Source organism: Danio aesculapii, chromosome 18 (assembly GCF_903798145.1).
Source record: "Danio aesculapii chromosome 18, fDanAes4.1, whole genome shotgun sequence".
Classification (NCBI taxonomy): domain Eukaryota; kingdom Metazoa; phylum Chordata; class Actinopteri; order Cypriniformes; family Danionidae; genus Danio; species Danio aesculapii.
The window spans coordinates 43906162-43929541 of NC_079452.1; the positions used below are offsets into that span (position 1 = coordinate 43906162).

At 32.9% G+C, this 23380-nt stretch overlaps 1 protein-coding gene across 5 annotated transcripts in view; it reads right to left on the bottom strand.

Annotated features, from left to right (window-relative positions):
• Positions 1-23380, bottom strand: part of zc3h18 (zinc finger CCCH-type containing 18) — a 63329-nt gene that overhangs the window by 27899 nt on the left and 12050 nt on the right. For 4 of the 5 annotated variants that reach the window (XM_056478133.1, XM_056478132.1, XM_056478129.1 and 1 more), the window contains exons 7-9: positions 23199-23228; positions 22990-23104; positions 19156-19442 (exon numbers count right to left, since the gene is read on the bottom strand). In XM_056478133.1, the coding sequence (XP_056334108.1) occupies positions 19156-19442; positions 22990-23104; positions 23199-23228 (432 nt within the window). The remainder of the gene's footprint in view (positions 1-19155; positions 19443-22989; positions 23105-23198; positions 23229-23380) is intronic. The other variant, XM_056478131.1, reaches the window with a different exon arrangement.

Below are 23380 nucleotides of genomic sequence, written 5' to 3' on the forward strand. Positions count from 1 at the left end.
ATATAACAGTTTGTTAAATGACAGCACATCAAAAAGAAAAAGAATAAATTAAAAAGCTCTTTTTATACTCAAAAGCTGAATTAATTTGATTAAAAATACAGTAAAAATTTACTATTGTGAGAAATTAAGATTTTCTATTTCATCTGGAATGTTTCTAAACGTAAACATGTAAAAGATTTCCACATTATTTCGTCATCGCACTTAAGGGCATGTGTCAGAGGCACCGGCTGGGTTTCTCAAAGCCAGCATGTTGGTTGACTTTTAACCTGGTTTATGTAATGTAAATGTCCTTGTCGTCATATACATAGTTTGTAAAATTTCTCTCAGTGTTGTGTTAAATCAGAAAGTTCCTCAGCGAGCTCCAGGCCATAAAGCACACAGGTTCACAGAGGTTAGCAGCGCTATCTGACAATCTTTCTATGAATCACTCAGGAATTAAGACACTGAGAGATACACTATATATACACCGCAAATATATTTTCAAATAATACATACTTGCTTTATTTTAACTGGTAAAAAATTCCTGCTTTCTTTAATTTATTCATTTTATTCAACGAACCCAGGATGGAAAGACATCTGTACTAAAATAATAAAGGAATGAATCTTATTCTTATGACTGAAGATAATGTGAAAACCCATTTGGAAAAGTGCTAAAAGCTATATAAAAAAATAACTACAATGACAATTTTATAGGCATGTCAAACGACTTTATGCGACTAACCAAAGAGATTTTCACCGATAACACATTCATGTTCTTTGTTCTGTTCATCTGACCTTATCAACTGAGTTCACCTAAAAGTATTTCTTAAAGCCTGTAGACAAAAAACAAGTCCATCGGTTTTCCTGATGTCTGATCCCTGCAAATTACACTGGGGAATATCACATACAATATGCAAGTCTGAAGTCACTGAATTGTTTTCCTAATCACAGAATTGAGCGTGCATTAAACACGGGGTGTAACCCAATCTCCTGGATGAAGATAATGAAACTGCAGGTCACACCTCTTTGAGCAGGTTATAAAGGTGTGCTGCACTAAAAACAGACACATGTATTAAAAGACATGCGGGCTGTACATCGTTCAGCTTGGCAGATCATACAACCTAAAACTACATATAGTGCAACAGTACACTGGAGGCACAGTTCAGTATGTACCTCAGATTTGGGGTCCTACTTCTGTACAACAGAAATAACAACAAATCTCCAGTACTTGTTTTTTCTATTTGGTTTGAACAGGCAGAAGTGTTTTGTCACAATCAACTACAGAATTGAAGAGCCTCATGTAACGCAAAAGTACAAATTAATGACAATAATGAAAAAATTAAATAAAATTAGGAAATTGCATTAAGTTTTTTAAAGATTAAGTTCAGCTTTCTCCTAAAACAACAGAAAAACAACAATGGTGTATTTAAAATGTAAGACTCAGAAAGCTTCAGAACTGAAATCTCCTTTAATGAAAATGTAACACTGTGTCCATCCATAACAGTAGGTGCAGCGGACCACAACTTAAGTGTGTGTAGATAGGCACTCTCTTACAAGCTTGCGAGCTCACACGATTAGACAGTATCTTATATATCCATTGTTTGACGGACGTGTATACACTGGCGACTTTTGTAGCACCGCGTGTTTGGATGTCGTGGGAAGATAAACCAATTTCAACTTTCACCCACAGCAGTGCTCGTTTGTCATGCATACAATCAGTTTCCAAGCAGAGAGTAGACCAATCAGAAGAACTCGGATGCGCGACTAGTGTTGCATGCTTCTGTTTAAGGGGTAGCAAATTGTCATGACAATGGCAAAATATTTGAACTGCTGCTGCGTCACATTTTTAGACACACTCATTCTTTATGAAAGGCTCCTCAGTGGTTGCACTGCTGTGGTTTTTTCAGTCTAACAGTGATGCACATCTGGACTGAATGTATATGCAGGTGAAATATATATATATATATATATATATATATATATATATATATATATATATATATATATATATATATATATATATGAGCAATATCATAAAAAAGTAGAGTGGGCTATGGCTGTATATCGGCACTGGTGGGAGGCATGCCTTAGTCTCTCATCAGTGACGATATACAACCATATTGCACTGCTACGAGTGTGATATGGTGTTTATACAGCAGTTCGATGGCATAATAGTGTATATAAAAAAGAAAATCAAACACGGAGTCTAAAAATCCATTTGTATGAAGAACTACTTCCGCCATTCATTCACATCTGCAACTCACATCAGAACAGCAGAAACCGTTGCTACTTCACCAACGTCACTTTAGAACTAGTATTTGAATGATTGAGGGGGCTAATAATTCTGACTTCAGCTGTATATATTAGGGCTGGGCGATTTATCGAAAAGTAATCGAAATTGACATTCAGAACCTATAATCGAACAAATTTTTACAGGTCAATTTTTTCAATTACTTTCCTTACAGTGTGTGGAGTCACTTGACCCCTCTCTGTTATGGCTGATTTATACTTCTGCATTGAATGCACAGGCATGGTCTGGCGCAGCCTTTGCACGGTCATTTACCCGCGTACCTCTCAAAATGTCGCACGTTTGCACTACATTGACGATGATCTGAAGCTGTGCCGGAGATGGCATATTTTCATTACAATAAAATTATTATTTACATTAAAACATTTGTTTACAGAAGATTCAAGAAATGCACTGTTTTAAATATTACAAGATACAGGATATACAAAAGTGATTTTATTCAGAAGAGATACTGCTTATTTTCTACTTTTAAACACATTTGAAATTAATTTATTTTGTTTCCAAAAGTGCAAGTTATTTGTTTTCACTTTTTTTTTTTTAATAAAAAAAGTCACTGTTGGTTTTAGGCAATGTGTGTAATAATCGTAATCGAGTTAAAATGATCTGCCAAGCTGAACAGTTACAGCCTGCATGTATTGCTCTGTTTTTAGTACAGCACACCTTTATAACCTGCTCAAAGAGGTGTGACTTGCAGTTTCATCATCTGCTTCCAGGTGTTGGGTTACACCCCGTGTTTAATGCATGCTTGATCCTGTGATTAGGAGAACAATTCAATGACTTTAGTCTTGCATATTGTGTGTGATGTTCCCCAGTGTAATTTGCAGGGATCAGAAATCAGGGCAACTGATGGACTTGTTTTTTTCTCGCAGGCATTAAGAAAAATTTCTCTGGAGTCTATTTTTAGACGCACTCAATATTATGCATGCATGCAACACAAATAATAGAAACGATTGTTATCCAATAACTTGCCTAACTACCTTAATTTGCCTAATTAACCTAGTTAAGCCTTTAAATTGCACTTTAAGCTCAATACCTGTATCTGAATGTTGTATCTGAAAACTTGCAATGTAAAAATATCTAGTTAAATATTGTGTAGTGTGTCCTGTCATCATGGCAAAGGTAAAAGAATTCAGTTCTAAAAAACAACTATTATATTTAAAAATGTGTTAAAATATATACAGGGTAGCCTAATAATTCAGGAGGGCTAATAATTCAGACTTTAACTGTACAAACATGCATTTGCATACATACATACATACATACATACATACATACATATCATCTGGCCTTATCAACTAAGTTCACCTAAAAATAGACTCTGGCCAAATATTTCTTTAGGCATGCAGAAAAAACACGTCCATCAGTTTTCCTGGTTTCTGATCCCTGCAAATTACACTGGGGAACATCACATACAATATGCAAGACTGAAGTCATTGGATTGTTCTCCTAATCATACGATCAAGCGTGAATTCAACACGGGGTGTAACCCAATCTCCTGGAAGCAGATGATGAAACTTTGAGTCACACCCATCTGAGCAGGTTATAAAGGTGTGCTACACTAAAAACAGACACTTGCAAGATGACAGAATTACAAGACATACAGGATGTAACTGTTCAGCTTGGCAGATCATACAACATAAAATTAAATTTTACATTAGGCGTGCAATGGTACACTGGAGTCATAGTTCAGTCCATAAATTTGGGGTTATAGTTTGGTACAAGAACGGTACAAAAGGAATAAGAACAAATCTCCAGTACTTGCCTTTTCTGTTTATTTCGAACACAGGCACACACTCACAAACTTAGGAGCTCACTCGATGAGACAGTATCTTATATTTCCTTTGTTTGACTGATGTGCAAGATCGTTATACACTGACGTCATTTGCAGCACCGTGTGTTTCATCCACATGCAAGATGACAGCATTACAAGACATGAAGGCTATTGTTCAGCAATTCTCTATTCTCTATATACTCTGTATATGTGTATATCTATATATCCACCCATCTATATATCCACCCATCTATATATATATATATATATATATATATATATATATATATATATATATATATATATATATATATATATATATATATATATATATATATATCTCTCTCTCTATATATATATATATATATATATATATATATATATATATATATATATCTATATATATATATCTCTCTATATATATATATATCTATATATATATCTATATATATCTATATATATATATCTATATATATATCTATATATATATATATCTATATATATATCTATATATATATATATCTATATATATATATATATATATATATATATATATATATATATATATATATATATATATATATATATATACATACATACACACACACATACATACACACACACACACATACATACGCAATATACGTATACAGTTGAAGTCAGAATTATTAGCCCCCCTGTTTATTTTTTCCCCCAACTTCTGTTTAACAGAGAGAAGATTTTTTTTTTTAAACTCATTTCTAAACATAACAGTTTTAATAACTCATTTCTAATAACTGATTTATTTTATCTTTGCCATGATGACAGTAAATAATATTTGACTAGATATTTTAAGACACTTCTATACAGCTTAAAGTGACATTTACAGGCTTAACTAGGTTAATTAAGTTAACTAGGCAGGTTAGGTTAATTAGGCAAGTTATTGTATAGTGATGGTTTGTTTTGTAGACTATCAAAAAAATATAGCTTTAAGGGGCTAATAATTTTGATCTTAAAATGGTTTTAAAAAAAATTTAAAGCTGCTTTTATTTTAGCCAAAATAAAGCAAATAAGACTTTCTCCAGAAGAGAAAATATTATCAGACATACTGTGAAAATTTCCTTGCCCTGTTAAACATAATTTGGGAAATATTTGAAAAAAAAAAAAAAGAAAAAAAAATTCAAAGGGGGGCTAATAATTCTGACTTCAACTGTATATAATCGCTGAATAAAAAAAATATCGCAATGTTAGATTTTTCCAATATCATTCAGCCCAACTTTATATATCTGTGGTACTTTTTCCAGGGTTTTTTGATAAGACTATAAGCACATTTTCAGCATGTCAATAGTTCCAAACGCACATGCCTCATTGAGCGTGATTGAATAGCACTGGAGTTCGTTTTACCTTTCTTTTTGTTTACAATGCTTTATTAACAACTTTATGGCAGCTTGCGGACAAACTTCTGAAGTGACTTGCGATGCACCTTTGCCATTTGCAGTGCATCAAAACATTGTTTTCAAGCAGCCGCAATTCATTCTTAAAATGTATAGTTTGCCAGTTCAGTCGGCTCTCCTTAATCTAGTAGAAATATTTGCGAAGATTAATTCTAGCCAATTAAAAAAGGCATTATAGGAAATCCCTGATACATCTAGCCAACGACTTATGTGAATGATGTCAGTTCTGTATTTCGTCATTCAAAACATCACAGTACATGCAATAATGCAGAACATGACTGCATTTTGGTTGTTTCAACTGGTTCAGACCAGAGCAATCATTGTGGTGTGAAAAGAAACTAAAACATGTAGTAAAATGCTACAATGTATCATTGGCCAGCATTGCTCTGGATCTAATGAACCTAATCATTGGTGTGTAAGCACCAAAGTAATCAGGGAATATTTTAAAATATACAAGATAGGTTTATTTATTTATTTATATATTTATATATATATATATATATATATATATATATATATATATATATATATATATATATATATATATATATATATATATATATATATATATATATATATATATATTTAAAAAAACAACAACGATCCTCCAGTTACACGTTTTATGATCTTAATATTTTGAACGGAATCGAAAGTTTAGATCATTCCTGACATAAACAAAGACTCATTTTCAAAAAACAAATCTGAATGACAAATCCTTTCATATTTCATCACCTCATTATTCAGCTCAGCTTCTGACGTACCACGATGAAACCTACAAAACCAATTCGAAACAAAAAAATAGTTGCACAATTCCAGTGTTGCAAGAGCAGATGCTCATACAGCAAACAATAGCAAGTGCTCTACCTTTAACCTGTTTTGTGGCATACGTAACTATTCTGTGTTATAAATAGGACCAAAAAAAAGAAAGAGGATTATGTTTTAATGTTTCCACCCCCATTTCTTGTATTTGTGGCTTGGCATAGTTCCAGTTCGACTCATAGTTCTCTTTTTTATCCACAGGTGAAAAATATGTAGGTACACAAGAAAATGTGAATGTAGAGCGCAGAGTACAACTGCGTGCAAAGCTGTGAAAACCACAGAGCTAATGCATAATCACAGGGAGGACAACAGTTCAATTAAGACTTCAGAATGCCTTGACAGGATGGTGAAGTCTGGAATATTACAAGCTGGTGAAAGTCACAAATTAAGGAGAAGCAGAACAATAGATCAATACATAACAATGAAGCGGGCGACACAGAGGAATATACCAGATACTAACACAATTAAAAAAAAAAGAGAACCAGAATCAATTCCACTTCTGGACAACCCGTGCTTCCAAAAAATACATTTCAAGCAAGCAAACAAACAAACCACAACAGCCTATTTAAAGAACGATTTATTTAAACGACAAAGTACATCAGCATACTATGCAATGAACTTGACTGTCAACTAGGAAATATAATTTGAAATTAAATTCAGAAAATTAAAATAAAATAAAAAATCAGCATTTAAATGATAAAAAAAAAGATTGTAAAGTCTTTATGTGGTAGAAATGTTAACACAATTGTGAATTGTATATTAATGTATATTTAATTCAAACAGTCAACACTATGCAATATTTAATTCCTACTTTTCAGACAATTTCTACTTTATTAGAAAATTATATTATTTTTATTGACACCAACATGAATGACTTCTGTATTGTATTTGTTTCTTATTTTATTTTATTTATTTTGAAAGACATCACAATTACACTGGACAACCAAACACATGTGTTTAAGTGTTTTAGCAAACTTGATAATTCCAGGGTTTTAGCAGGTTTCACCAAGTTAAATTTAAGATTTTAAAGACTGTTAAGACCATTCTGAATTAAATTTTAGACTCATACAGGACTAAATACTAAGGAGTTTTTTGAATGGCCCAGATGAAAAAGACTTTTATTTGCCAATCAACAGGTTTTTTTTTTATAATTTAATAAATTTAATAATACAATGACAATTTAATAACAAAAAATTAAACATTTTAGACATTTCTTTGCTAAATGTTTTAAAATTGTGTTAAAACAAGCAAGCTCTATAGTTGTAAACATACTTTTTTCAACATAACCTTTCTTTAAAATTAAAAATAAAAATTGACAAATGTTTTATTGAAAAAAGTTTTAAAAACTATAATTAACTAAATGTATGACCAACAGCCTGTCCAAGTCAGTGTCAATGTCAATTTAATTTATATAGCACTATTTAACACAACCAATGTCCTCAGCAGTAAATGCATGGAAAATGTTATTGTAAGGAAAATAATTAAACCATTGGAGTAAATTGAGTTAAAAATTAATTTTTTAAATAAAAAGTGTGTTGTTGGTGATTTTATGGGTGTTGGCCAGATTGTGTAGCTATTCAGAACAAAGGAAAATTAAGACCTGTTTAAAAAAAGATTTAAGACCTACAACACAATATTTCAGTAAATTTAAGGCCTAAAATTCTGTTTTTGAGATGTAAGACATTTTAAAACTTTTTAAGACCGCGCAGACACCCTGTAATTCTCAACACCTGTCTATGGCACGTGAAAAATAAAATAGATGAAAATAAAATTTAAATAAAATTTAATTTAAATGAAAATAAAATAAAATACATATACACTATTTTAACCCAAGCGGCAACCTCCCGCTCTCTCTCGGGAAGCCAATACGGAAGTAACTAAAACTGCAATTCATCGACTCGCCTTGGGGGGCTGGCTCCAGGAAGACCAGGTCATTTCTGACTGCAATGGGAAATTGGCCATTTTTACAGCTGATAAAAACATGCTTACAGCCTGGTACAAAAGATGGCTTTGGTGCAGTATAGCCATGATTAACCTTCATGACAACTGTGAGGGGGTGAATTTTTTTAATCATCCATTTCATTTTTATTAAGTTATATTAAGTGCGTGGGCACTTGAGTGACAGCTAGGTCTCGCTGCTCGCTGTCTCGTCACCTCAGCTGATTACGGCTAATTAGCCGATGAACTCGGCATATACATCGTATTTTTGTTTTGGTTAAATGTTTCTTTACACAGTCAATTGCATTTTGGGATTATTTCCCACAATTATCAGATGATATGGCATGCTGTGTGCACTTAATTGTGCTCACAAACCATTCACGTGGCCTCCGTTTCCCAGGTGAGTGAAATTATATACTTATATACCATCTCTATAAATGTATTTGTTTTATTTAAGATCATTTATAATGTTCTTTAGAGCTGTAATGCCCACCAGAATCGTACAGATTGATTAGCTGTAGGCTCTAGAACAGTCATCTGAAGCGTTGTCATGCAGTGCTATGCATGGATTTCATCAATAGTCTTGCATTTACAAACACAGACGATAATTGAAGTGTTTGGACGTATTTCGCGTTTCCCTCCTGTAGAAAAACGTCATAAGAACAATGTTTAGTGGCTCTGTGTATTACAGCAGTGTTTTTAAAAGTCTAAACACTTTACTGATATAGTGTACAACCAAGCACATGTGGTCAGAACACAAACGAGTCGCAGGTAATAAAGTATTAAGCGTTTCTCCCAAAGTAAAGTCCGTCTGCCAGGTAAAAGCTAAATACCAGCAGGTGTCTGTAGCCCCGCTAACTCTCCGCCTCTTTGCCCTTGTTTGGAATCCTGCCGTGGGTGCGATAAACAAAATGGCGACGGTTGGCCGCGCCTACTTGTAGCTTCATTTGCGCTCTTCAGAAACCTATGGGTGACGTCACGGATACTACGTCCATATACTTTACAGTCTAAGTTAACCATTAAAACACATTACAAACACAAAAACATTATAATTTTTTACATTGCTATAAGGCAAAAGCAAAGGCGGCATGATCAAACAAACTAATAGTAAAGTATTTGTGTAAACACTGCTGTTTTGTTTTTAACCACTTTTTAAGAACACTACTAAAAACATTTATATTACTTTCTAATTTTAGGCTAACAGGTAAATCATCCCACAATTTGGTTCCCTTAACAGAGAAAACAGACTGACCAAAAGAGGTCTTACACTTTGGAACAAGACAGTCACCATTAGCAGTTGCCCATGTGACTCTGTGAGAGGATTGATGCCCACTGATTAGATATGAAAACAGCATTGAAACATAATCATTTAAACATTTAAAAAACCAATTTAAGACTTTTTATAATTTAATATAAGTTTTATTGAATTGAATTATCAAAACTAAAAAGGTTATGCTTACATAAAACCTCACAATGATGCCATCGCATAAGCTTTAAATCCATAATTTTAATTGCTTGTTTATATATTGAATCACTAGGCTTTAATGTAGTTAAAGAGGCTTGATCATGATGTAATGCAACATGACAAGTGTGAAAATATCATTGTATGCATGTATAATTTTGCATTTTGATATGTTAAAATCAAAACAATTTTGACTTGGCTTGACGGTCTTTGTCCTGATGTTATTCTTAGTGTTTTATATGACTATATCATTATATGGTATGCAAAAAAATATAATAGATCGCATAGCATCAGTTAAAGCTAGGCAATAAATTGATTTTATCAAATAAATCTAATGTATAGTTTACATCGATTTCGGTTTTCCTGCAATGTTCCCCTCTGAGCAGCCGTAGTTTAACCGAAGGCTGCACGGTTAATCGTTAAAAGATAGCAACCTTGATTCAACTCCCCACACTGGTCACGAGAGAAGCATAAAGGTGGTCACACAAGTCTTTACATTGATTTATATACGTTGGACAAGGTCAGACTCCAAATAGTGTTGAAAAAGTCAGCATACTATATTTAAAAGGTATAATTCACCCGAATTTCATGATGTATTTGCGGCCCAAAATCCCATGTGAGCTGTTTGTTTACCACAGAAAGGACGTGCACACCCTATTGAAGTCTACTTTAGTGAACAGAACCTGCATAGGCTGTGAATAACAGGCTATAAAGTTGTAAACAATGCTGAGTTTGTTGCACAGAGCGATCATTTTGCTCCTTAGTCAGGAGCTGCGCAGGTAGTAGTTCTGATTTGCATGTATGTTCTTTTTCCACAAAGGGACGGCACCCACAACATGAGCCGCACTCCGCAGTGAAAGTTTAATTGAAAGTACACACGTCATTTAAATGATCATATCGCATTTTAGACTTATGATTAAACAAGCATTTGATATGTTTTTCTTTCCAAGCAGGGATGTGCATGAGCATAAACATTTAACAGTGTCAGGATAACTATAGCCTATATAATATTAAATCTAATGCAAGAGGGGATCTGATAATGACAAATGTCTCATCTTACCATTGGAGAAAAGTGTCTAAGAATGTTTTCAATGACAAATTGCAAGCATATGTCCCAAACACAATAATTCAACTTCAGAATTATGAATGGTTGCATTCTGGTGTAATCACTTTACTGTGTGCGTTAGCAGCCAGGACAAATTTATACTTTATTCAAGTCCACCGTTCCAAGCTTATTCAAAATTTAGCATTTTAACCAACAGTAGATCTACACACAAGGCCGATATAATTATTATTTTTTACCATATATTTGAGAAACAACAATAATAATAGCCTACTCATATCAACCTTTATTTTACATCAACAGAATAACAAGAAAATCTCGATCTTCATTCTATGCAAATACAAAATCAGGATTCTCGTTTTATCCAGAATCATGCAGCAAACAAAATACATCTACAATATGATAGGCAGAATAAAATAATATTTATTAAGTTAAATGTAGTTTCAGGTATTTTTACTGGTGGTGAAGCCCCACATTCACACACAAACTTAGTAATTGTCCCACATTTGGTTTGTTTGGTGATGGTCTTGCTAGAACATCCAGTCACGCTCTCAGTCACGCATTTACCATAAGATGAACGCATTTAAACATGCATGCCACACCATGTATTTCTCACGATGAGAAGTAATGAAAAAGACAAATAATGGACAAGATGAGCATAGATAAGGAACTGCTACCGATCAAATGTTGGAATTCAAAGCTGCTGTTTCTTTTTTTTTTTAAGATTTATTTTTGGCCTTTCTGCCTTTATTAGATAGGACAGTATTGAGACGGGAGGTGAAGTTGGAGAATGAGAGGGGTAGGGAAATGTCCTCGAGCCGGGATTCGAACTCGGGATGCCCTAATGTGCTACAGCACCATATGTCGGCATGCTAACCACTAGGTTATTGCGCTGACAAAGTTGCTGCTTCTGAATGAATTAAGTCATTCAGCCGCAAAGGCCTTATACTGTAAATATCAAGCCTAAAATCTTGATTGCAGCACCCTGAAGAAAATAAATGCAATAAAATGTAACTCACTAGCCTAGCACGAGCAATTTATGAACTGATACAGCACAAAATAAAAATGAATAAACCTCTTAAATGTAAGTTTAAGTTGAAATAAACAGTTCAAAATAATACAGAAATAAATCCTCTTGAAAATGTCCCCTTTTTAACATTATTGAGTTTATTTTCATTGTTATTTCAGAAAATGATTTAACTGATATTACTATTATTATTATAAAAGACTTGTATTCAGTAATTACATCTGGCTACATTTGATCTTTAAATGACAGATAGCAAGGCTCTCGAGGCTTATTTATAATAAACCTAGAATTGTATAATAATTACAGGCTAAGGATAATTACATATGTTAATAAACTTTAACGCCAAACATTTCTTTTTTTTCCGAATTTCTTTTCACAAAAAAAAAACATTTATGATTTTAAAAGAAAGCCAAATCACCCATGCTCATTATATTTACACAAGTTATCATATACAAACTCTCAAACTGTGAAATAACATTGTCCTCATTTTGCCCACCCCAAGTATCAGTTAATCAAATGTGGTGCTGAGGCACAGTTTCATCCACTGCCAAAGTTATGAAACGTATTGCATTATTTAAAACATCAATTTCCTTAAACCAATCAGTCTCAATCTAAAGCATCAAATGATAGAGTAGCGATGACCCAATAACAATCTAGACGCACAGACAAACACTCAAACTTGTCTTGACGTATTTAGGCCAAGCCTGAAAGAGTGCTCATGCACACCTTTCGACGTCAGAGGGAGTTGCTTTATGTGTCAATATAAGATGACAATTCTGTCTTTCGCCACGCCTGGGAAATGGTTCACGCCATGTCCAAGCATAATTATTTCCTTCCTGCATTCCTTAGTCAAGCAAGAAAACTCCCTTCTTTCGTGATCACGTGCTTCTAATGAGGGCTGACAGTGATTTACGTCAGCTTCTTTTAAGATGTAACAATACACAACAATGAATCCCACTTTCACCTGTGATGCAGGTAATGCAAAGTTACGTAGCAATTCCAAAATCATGCAACATTTGCTAGTTGCATGAGCTTATTTCCATAATATATCCGCAGGTTTCATGAGGATATTAAATAGGAAAATTCCTATTTTGAAACACTTGTCATAAGTAAATTAATTATTGGTTAATCCAAGATATAGCCTCACATTTTATATTGCAATATAAATAGGACTGCAACTAATAATTATTCTGATAATCAATTAGTTAGCAATATTTTTTTAAATGAATCTGATAAATCTAAATACATTTTAAAATTTGACATTTTGCTTATCATAACTGCATAAAACTGTAAATCAGGGTATTATTAATGTATAAAAATGCTAAAGCCACAAATCGAGTTTTATGATCTTTAATTTTGACATTTTAAAGCTTGAATGAAAACCAATTGTTCTTAATCAGTTAAATTTCTCTAAATACAATGAAATTACGACATAAACATCCTGACAATACAGACATTAAGCAGCAGAATTTGTTAAAATATGAAGATTATGAATAATAAATAAAAAATATTTCTTTTTGAAACGCGTAGAAATCAGCTAAAATTCACAAGGTTATTGTCCATTGTGATGTTCACGTGTCCCAAAGTTAGCAAAGAGCACTTAAATCATTCTGACACTTTGAAGATGATGGTGGTGGGCTACTTGGTGGTGTAACGGATCACATTATGGTTTTTTAGTCATGGATCAGACCATTTTTCGGATCAGCCAAAAAGGGGATGAGACAAATGTAATTTGCTTTCCATTTATTACAAAAAAAAGTACTGCACAAAACTTTTGGTTTTAACAAACAGAACTTAGAACCTGTATTTTATTAAAAATAAAATGATAATCATCTGAATAAAAATAAATTCACTGTTGCTGATAATGCTAAATGTAGAAATCTAACATAATTTGAAAAACCCATATTCATTTTTAGACTCATTTTCAATAATTGATTCAGTTATTCACTCATAAAACTTCATGTTACTTTGCTGGATCATTTTTGAAGAATTTTGGCATATTTTTTATTTGGTTGTAAATGTAATTGCTGCCCTACAACTTTCATTTTGAAGTGTAAAGTTTAATGCGTATAACAGTGATTTCAATCTTTAATAAACTTTGTAACTTCATAATTCACTCAAAAGACTAAAGACTAAATCTCTTTCTTGATTTTTGTGTTTTTCAAACACAGATTTAAATGCAGCAATTCAAAGGATTAATAAACATATGCAAATCACCATCATTTATAATTTATGTTGCGTGGGTGTTGAGATACCAATTTTTTAATTATTAATTATTTAATTATTAATTATTTAATTATTAATTAAACCAACTACATTTGTCATTGAAATAACGCCACAGGTAGTTGGCAGATCTGTGTAAAAGAGGCCTGCCGCCACAGCTGGAAAAAATCCTGGAGGAAACACTGAGGGTTTTAGTTATGATACTCCCAACATAATTCCACAGAAATCCAGAGATTTTTACCAAAATTCTCAGCAAAATTTGTAAAAAACGTCAGCAGATTCTGTCTGGCCCTGCTTGTTGGCAAGACTTAAATGAATAACGTATGACAAACATGGAATTTGCTGTTTTTTTTACATTATCTATTCTAATACAATTATATTTTAGTCCCAATTTGTTATTATTAGTTGGGTTTCCTAACTTTTTTAATGAAAGAATTACTTAAACATACATTAGTCACCTTTAATGCAATCTGTCGTAACGCATCAAATCAGCATCAGTTTTCCAATAAAATGAACAGAATCTGAAAGATCAATCTTTGATTTATAAATAACCTTTACATGAATCATCTCGATTTACTGTTATTTGTCCATTCATAAAAACCACAATTACATGTTGAATGTCAAAATTTAAACCTACATTTAATGTCTAAATAAATGTTTTAGCTAAGAATTATAGTTTCTCATCTGTTTAACACCGTGAAGTTTGGGAAGTTTAACAGTGATTGATTTGCTGTCAGGACGAGCCAGCAAAATGGAAAAAATCTTGTGAATTTCTAACATTTACAGATAAGGAATCACCTGTGATAAGCAAGTTATGTGCTGAAGAAAAAAGGCTTTCACCATTATACAGCAATGTCAAGGTCCTAAGAGGATACTACATACAATGAAATGCTTTATTTTAAAGCAAATCCATATGCAAGAAAATGTGTTTGAAAGAAAACCACGTGTTTTTCCAGAACCAGCTTAGTCTGTCTCCTCTGCTGTAGCTCATATGCGTTTTGTCCATAGAAATGCATTATTCACTATTGTAAATTAACAGGTGGATGCTTCCAAGCACAATGCCCAGTCAATTCATTTTCGATTTGTGTTCACTGTTGACTATTAATTAATTATTAATAAAGTTGATTATAAATTCATTTGCAGTTATGCATTTAACTGATAAGCCAATTGAAAGAAACAAATGACTTTACTTAGTCTTCACATGGTAATCAATTCTCAAGTCTTTTACAAATTAATTACATCACTATTTTCCCCAATCAAAGAGTAGTATTGTTGTTCAAAAGGGGAATGGAATGACAAACCTTACTTTCTATATAACAATGATGTATTTAATCTTCAATGAAGCATGTGGCACTTTAATAAACCACACAGTGTGAGCTCAGTGGAACTGAAACTCCACGAGTACAGATCAATAGCAAGGGCATCGAGTATGATAATGCATTTTTCTAAGATTTCGTAAGGATCAACGACAAATAGCCTTTTGACACATTCCTATACACATCAGGTTACAGTTAATTATGGAAATTCTTGGCCGAAACCTGTATATGCATGTTTAACTTTGTATTTATTATATAAACATATAAGTATTATGGATGGGGGTAATTGGGGTATACATCAGTGCTCATGAACGTGTGCAATGTACTTACAATGAGGAGAAGCTATTTATTTTTGCTTTATGTATACAGAAAAGCATTCTCGTAGCTTGATAATAATTCGAATGAAAAAATAAAGGAATATGGTCTGTTTGATAATGTTTTCTGGCACCTTTCTGGACTTTGAATGAGTCTGAAACCTTGCTGTCTAAGGAAGGAGCTCTCTAATTTCATCTAAACACAAAGGTCTCAGGAGTTGGAAGTGTCATGAGGGTGAGTAGTTAATAAAAAAAATCATTACATTTTGGGTGAAATCGCCCTTCAATAGTACACAATTTAGTTTCTTTTACCTCCAAACTGACTCGAAACAAAACTTAGTCATTTCGTTTCTCATTAATTTTCTCATATGCAGGGCTCTTTAGAGTCATATTTATCTATGACAGGCTTAAAACTGCTACTAGCACAAACATGCAATAAGCAAAACATTGTTTCAATTACTACCACTTATAAAAAGCATCCCAATACATTTTTTGTCAATACTGCTAACTACCCAAGCTGTCTTAATTACTACATTCACAAGAAATGGGATACGAGTCATTTGAGACAAAACAACAGCCTTTGAAGTCAAATCAATTAGGTGTGAATTTCTCTCTACTCAGACTGATAAACGACACCATACAAGTATCTTGGGACCGGCTTACACAAAGATCATTGACCCTCTTTGAGGGATTCCGGAAAAACAAGATGGAATATTGCCCATGTTTTATGGAATCTTGGCTTTATTAATGAAATGCAAATCTCTTTTTCTATCTAGGAAAAAAAAAGAGCTGACCTGTCATGACCATCAATGGTGTAGCCATGAGATACAAACAACCTGGAAATTTCCCATAAAGTGACCATAATCTAAACATGCAATCTGAGTCTGTGGTTATGCAAGTGCAGCACATTGATAAAGAAGTTAGTGTGTGAGGGGAAACACGAAAAGACTATTGTGATAATGTCAGGAAAGACCATAGCGCCGGAACATTCAGAGTCCATGAACTTCCAAACAATGTGCCGTATACTGTGAAAGTGACAACAGTCTTCAGCTCCTCAATTTGCAATGAACTCTCAGTTCCACAAATGCAGATAGTCAAAATTAGCACATCAAAACTGTAGCTTATTTCTGCACTTCTCACTTCTACATAAAAGAACCAATATGATGTTCATGCAAATCCAAAACCACAGCTTGTGCCAACTTAAAATCTGAACAGGCCAGCATAAAACAAAACAGACACTCGAATGAATTGAAAATGCAGCAGTCTCTGTGAAGGATTTTGTGGTAAAAATATACATCCATTAAAAAAATAAGTATCAACTAGGGGTGTGAACCTACACTGGTCTCACGGTTCGGTTCTGATTATCATGCCATCGATTCGGTTAAATTCGATATCTCAGTGCACTGACGATGCTTTCCATCCACAATTTGATATTTTACTTAGCAACACAACAATTTTTGTATTAAAATTTATAACTGATAAATAAATTTATATTTATATATTATTTGCAATACAATTTTGTCCTTCAATAGAAGCATTCAGATATATGAACTGTACCTTTAATTTTACCTGCTCAAAGAAAACACTCTTTTTAAATGATTCAAGCAAAATTCAAAGAACATGCACAGAACAACATGAGCATTTATAGCAAATAAACTAATGTAAATATTATACCGCTCGTTTTTTGAGCAGTGTTGAGCGAGTTCTTAAATGCCTATGATCGATCACGCATTCAACAGAACTGCTGCATTACGCTCGCTTGGCTCTCACCTCCACTCACACTCGTCAGCGCTACCAAGTCAACCAATCACAGAGCTTGCGCTACGTGCAAGCGGTACATTTTTCGAGAGGTGCGTGTCAGCATTTTTCGAGGGGCTTTGAGTCCACGCATAGGCTGCGCCGTAGCAAACGTGTGTGCTTGACGCAGAAGTATAAATCAGCCTTTAGTAGTAAGCTAATGTAATGTTAATAGCATAATGCAAATCTTGCATTCATGCTAACAAACAAATGATTAAAAGAAATATATTAATGCAAATATAATATATAAAATATGAATTGATGTTTACTTGTGTAACATATTATAAATAAATATTTGTATTGATCAATTTTAATGATTCAAATATAGATTTTATGTCAAATAATTTTGTGGCTAAAAAGTATCGGTTCAGGCACCCTTTTGGCATCTGTACCATTTTAAAGGTATCGATTTAGCACCAGTATCGAAATAACCTTAAACAATACCCAACCCTAGTCTGCAGACACGCTCGTATCTGGATCCACAAGAAACGTTATTCAGATCCCCTAGTTTTTCGTGATTCCACGATTGCTTAATTCAACGCAAAAATCAACAAAAAGTCAAAAATCTTTTGCAATCCTGCAAAATTCCTAATTTAAACGCAAAATAATGGCAAAAAATGTAAAGAACTGATACCGAATTGTTTGCGTCTGCATCAAAGAAACAATTAATTTACACCAAAGTAGCTATTACACTGTAAAAAATTCAGTGACAAAAAGTCAAAACTAATATTTTTATGTTGCTTTAACTTATCTTTATAAGTTAATCAAATCAAACAAAACTTTAAGTTATACAAAGTTTTTTATTGAATACAGATGTTTATTTTGGATGCAATTAATCTAATTTTTATTGAGTGAAAAGAACATAAATGCTTGATAGGACAGAAACAATGAAAGACTTTTCCACTTGTTTCTTTTGAACTTTTAAAACAAGACAAAATATAATAATAATATAAATTAATACATTTTAAAATAATGATAAATAGCATAACTTAATAATAATAATAGTAAATAAAAATGAGTATATGTATATACTTATCTATATATATATATCTATCTATCTATCTATCTATCTATCTATCTATCTATCTATCTATCTATCTATCTATCTATCTATCTATCTATCATATATATTATATATATCTATATATCTATATATATATATATCTATATATATCTATATTATCTATATATATATATCTATATATATCTATAATATATATATATATATATATATATATATATATATATATATATATATAATATATATATATATATATATATATATTTACATTACATTTACATTTAGTCATTAGCAGACGCTTTTATCCAAAGCGACTTACAAATGAGGACAAGGAAGCAATTCACACAACTATAAGAGCAGCAGTGAACAAGGCTATAGACAAGTTTCAGGTGTGTAAAGTCAAAGAAGCAAAGCATTAGTAAAAAAAATTATTATTATTTTTTTTAATATATATAAAGTTTAACTTAATACTTTGTCAGTTAGATGGATGCAAGTTGAGATTACTAAAAAATGTATCAATAATTTTTTACAGTGTAGTAATCCTCCTTTCCAGACTTAAAGCAAATTATACAATCAAACTGGCAGATTTGCACAGATTTATTGGTTTTTAACGTACATTGAGCATTAGACACTATGACCTCTTTGTTAGTATCCCACCCGAGAGTATTGAGAACTTTAACTTACCTTGGTGGCATGTTTGTGGGCGATCGTGGTTTAAGCGTCTTCTCCTTCTCATCTTTTTTCTCTCTTGGCTCTCGTAGAGGTCTTTCTCTCGGCCTTCCCTCCTTTTCGTCTCGTTTCAGACGATCCCTGTCCCATTCCTCCTTCCTGCGTCGGCTGTCCTTCTCCCTTTCCCGTTCTCTCTCCCTCTCCCGCTCTCTCTGTCTGCGCTCCCGTTCACGGTGGTCTCTCTCACGCTCCCGCTCCCTCTCACGGTGCCGTTCGCGTGGATCTCGTTCCCTCTCTCGGTCCTGGTTAAAAAAAAAAAAAATCTCTGTTTAGTCCTTGAAATGAATACTTCATTCTGATCAAATTACAGCAACTTAAATGTCACTATTTTTTGTCAATTTAATATATTTCTGTATTATATAATATAACTTTAGACATCAAAACTTTATAACATCAAAATCTTTGAGCTTAAGTATCAGCTAACATGTTAGCTAGTCCCAAAATATGAAGGCATGTGGCATTCTTAATTCTATCATGTCATTCCAAAGCCATTTGACTCCAGTTCATTATAAAAGACTTTAGTTTATTCACCCAAAACCAAACTGACTCATCTAGTTTGATCCTTAAGTCTACAGAAAAGACATGATCACTAGGGATGTAATGACTCACAGGGGAATGGGTTGAAAATTAATGCAAATATGTGACAATTCAATCAGTTATGATGTTAAGTGAATAGAGATTTGTAATACATGTTTTATGTAACCGCTAACAGTTGTGTTTACTGCCAACTTGATAAATAGTAAAGCTGCTTTGAAACAAGAATTATTGTGAAAAGCACTTTATAAATAAACTTGAGTTTAATTGAATTAACATGTTTTAGTGGCAAACAAGAGCAACGATCTCCATCGGTTATTACCAGTTCAAATTTGTAAGATTAAATGGATGACAGTTAACATGACAAGTAGTGAAGAGAACAAAGCTGAGAATGACGGAACAGTTTGAAAATTTTGCTAATTTGTTCTGCTTTTCTACTCTCTCCTTTTCACGCATTTTTAAATCAGCAGTTTGTATAAGAACAATATATATATTTTTTAAATAATAATAATCATGAAAATCCAAAAAAGCAAAGTAAACTTAAATTAAAGATACCGATTTTATTTGTACAGGGTTTTTCCCTCCATAAAAAAATAACCACAAATCGCAGTTACAGTTACCATTAGACCTCGTGATGCTCAGGCTCTGGTCATGTATTTAACTACATATAAATGTTAGCATCTTGAAATGAGATAATGTTTTACTTGCTAAGACAACAAGTATATTGCAAGATGTGGTTTTTTACCAAGTAGCAAAAATGTCATGATCGGGATACCACCTTCGGCTCATTTTGAACTAGGAAAAACCCTGTTGTATAAATTTTTTAATCTGACTTGGAATTCAATTTAAAAATAACTTTTTTTTTATTTGACAAAAATTTATTTTAATTGTACAAAGAAAAGTGCAGAATTAAGGAAATAAGACAAATTCAGAAAAGAATCTATTTTGTTTAAAAAAATAAAAAAGTAAATAAAAAATTCGGATTGTGGGATCAGTCTCAGAAATCGCATCGAATCCTTAGTTGCGTGAATCGTTAAATCCCTAATGATCACTTTAAGAGATGAACAGACCAAATGTAGGCTTCTTTTCCAAAATAAAATTGGTCAGAGAAAGCAATGATTTGCAGTTTCAAATTTGGCCACAGAAGCTCAAGCATGCTCGCTCAAACAAGTTTCATTTTTGCATGTCATTTGAGCTCCTGAAGAGCCAAACAGGTTTGTTTATTCAAGTTCAGTTGAGCTTCTGTTTATGATAGCTGATAAAGGTTTAGCAGGTAAATCAGTTTCTATATAATGCATTAATTTCTCTACAAATGTTGATTAAATTGTTTGAGTCACTGATTCATTTTACGACGAATCACAAGAATGTTTTGAAAATCCACAGTTGTGGGTTAAATATCTCAATCTGTGTACTGAAGATGCTTTCAATTCTAGAACTAATGTCTATGTATGATAAAGAGGACCATCGTTTAAGATTATCGATAATTTTATCATTGATTATATAATATGTTTTACTATATACAGTGCTCAGCATATATAAGTACACCCCTGACAAATCTATCTTTTAAATTCAGATTTTTAATAGGAAGCTATACGATATTATAATTATGCATGTACATTAGATTAGTCAGTACTGAAGCCAAATCTGGAGCTTATCTAACAAAATAACTTGTGATAACGGTCTAAAAACTAGTACAGCCAAATTTATATCGTTATAGAAAAATATTAATTAAAATTTTTTAAAAAAGTGAAGCAAACATTTTTTTTATTTTGTTGAAATTTTGAAGGTTGTAATTTTTTACAATATGTTGCTTAAATGTAATTATATTATCTTTCAATTTCTAAATATGTTTGGTGACTAAAATATTATTTTAATAAATGTATCTGTTTAATAAATCTGTTTTGTTTAAATGCACCAAAATACATTGCCTATATTCACTAAGAAATGGATAACAATAGAATTGGGCCGATAGATGATACAATCGTCCATCGCCAATAGACAACACAATGCTTAGTCGGCATCGCTGATCCTCTGCCCCGCCCCCGTCGCAAACCCCTTGCAAAAAATACACACTTAGGCCCCGTTTACACTAATACGTTTTAGTTTTAAAATGGCATTTTAAAACAAAAATGATCCACATCCACAACGTGTTTTATTTCTGAACAGCCCTTCGTCCTCTGAAAACGCATATCAAGTGACCAGCCACACAGCCACACAGCCTGTCATAAGCTCGTCCGAGCTCCAGAGAGCAATGCACGTCGGACAGTTTACAAAGGATGTACCGCTGGATCTCATCTCACTATAGTTGTTAAACGTAATATTTAATTGATCTGGTCTCTATCTAACGACTCTTCGGTCTTTTGGATCTATCAGGTAACGTGTCACAGCATCGGGTACACTGCTTCAATCTTTCACTTTCACACTTGTACTTAGTAATTTTAGTAAAAACCTCAAATACTGCTGGTCTATTTATTATACTAACACCATTATAACAACACATATCACTCTGCCTATTCATGCCAAAAAACCGCGGAAAAAGTGATTGACAGATGGTAATTTTTGTGCAACTAATCTTTATTTATTGATGATTTGGTTATGAGTAAAACAAAGGCCATGGGGGTCAGGTAGTTGAAACGGTAGGCTACAAATAATTAATTCGTTATGAATTAATTAATTATTCATAAATAATTGATTTACCTCCCCCTATGACGACGATGCCATCGTCCATCGCGATGTTTCACATTAGACATCGTACGATGCCAAATTGGTCGAGATCGCCTAACCCTAAATAACAATATTCATTTTCAAAATGGGCTGTACACAATTATGCTGAGCACTGTCGGTCAGCTGCATCTTGTGTTAACCATACTAAGTATTTAAGTGAGTTTCCAATTAATATTTCATTTAAGTTTGTTTTTTAGGTTGTACCCAAATGATAAAATTTGAGTATTTAAATATTTAATTAGAGAGCAGCCCAAACCTTTCAAGAACAAGAAATAGAATAGAAAGTGATTCATTTGGATTGGAGAGGTATAGTAGCACATCATCCACATACAAAGCAATTTTATGTTCTACCTCATTAATATCAGGGAAGAGAGGACACAACCCGGCTAAGCTCTTTTTTCTAATCTTATCTTTTTTGAAAGACAACCATTTGTTTTAATCTTAGCCTCTGGGTTAGAATATAAACAATGAAAGTTTCTAACTGTATCTTCGGAGACAAACATATTATAAACTACATCACTAATTACTCACAGGATAGTAGGGCAGAGGGGTCTCGGTGTACTGCACTCGAAAATTCTCATACTGGCCTCCTCGCCAAAAAGCTTCCATCTCATAATCGTAGTATGGGTCGCCATAAGGATCACTACTAAAGAAACAGATGTTATAAATGTGAAATAAATGGATAGGCGGTGCAAGTTAATTAATAGTGGGTTAGTTGTAGTGGGTTTTATGGCACTTACCCATAACCTGGCTCTCTAAACTCCAGATCACTGCAATGCAAAGAAAAAGAGAAATATTAATATATAAACATTTCATTCATGAGTATTTTTAACAATAGGAACCCAAGATAAAATCAACATGAATAATCATGAAACAATGCCTATTTTATGTGATTCACTGATCATGATATCTAAAAACATAA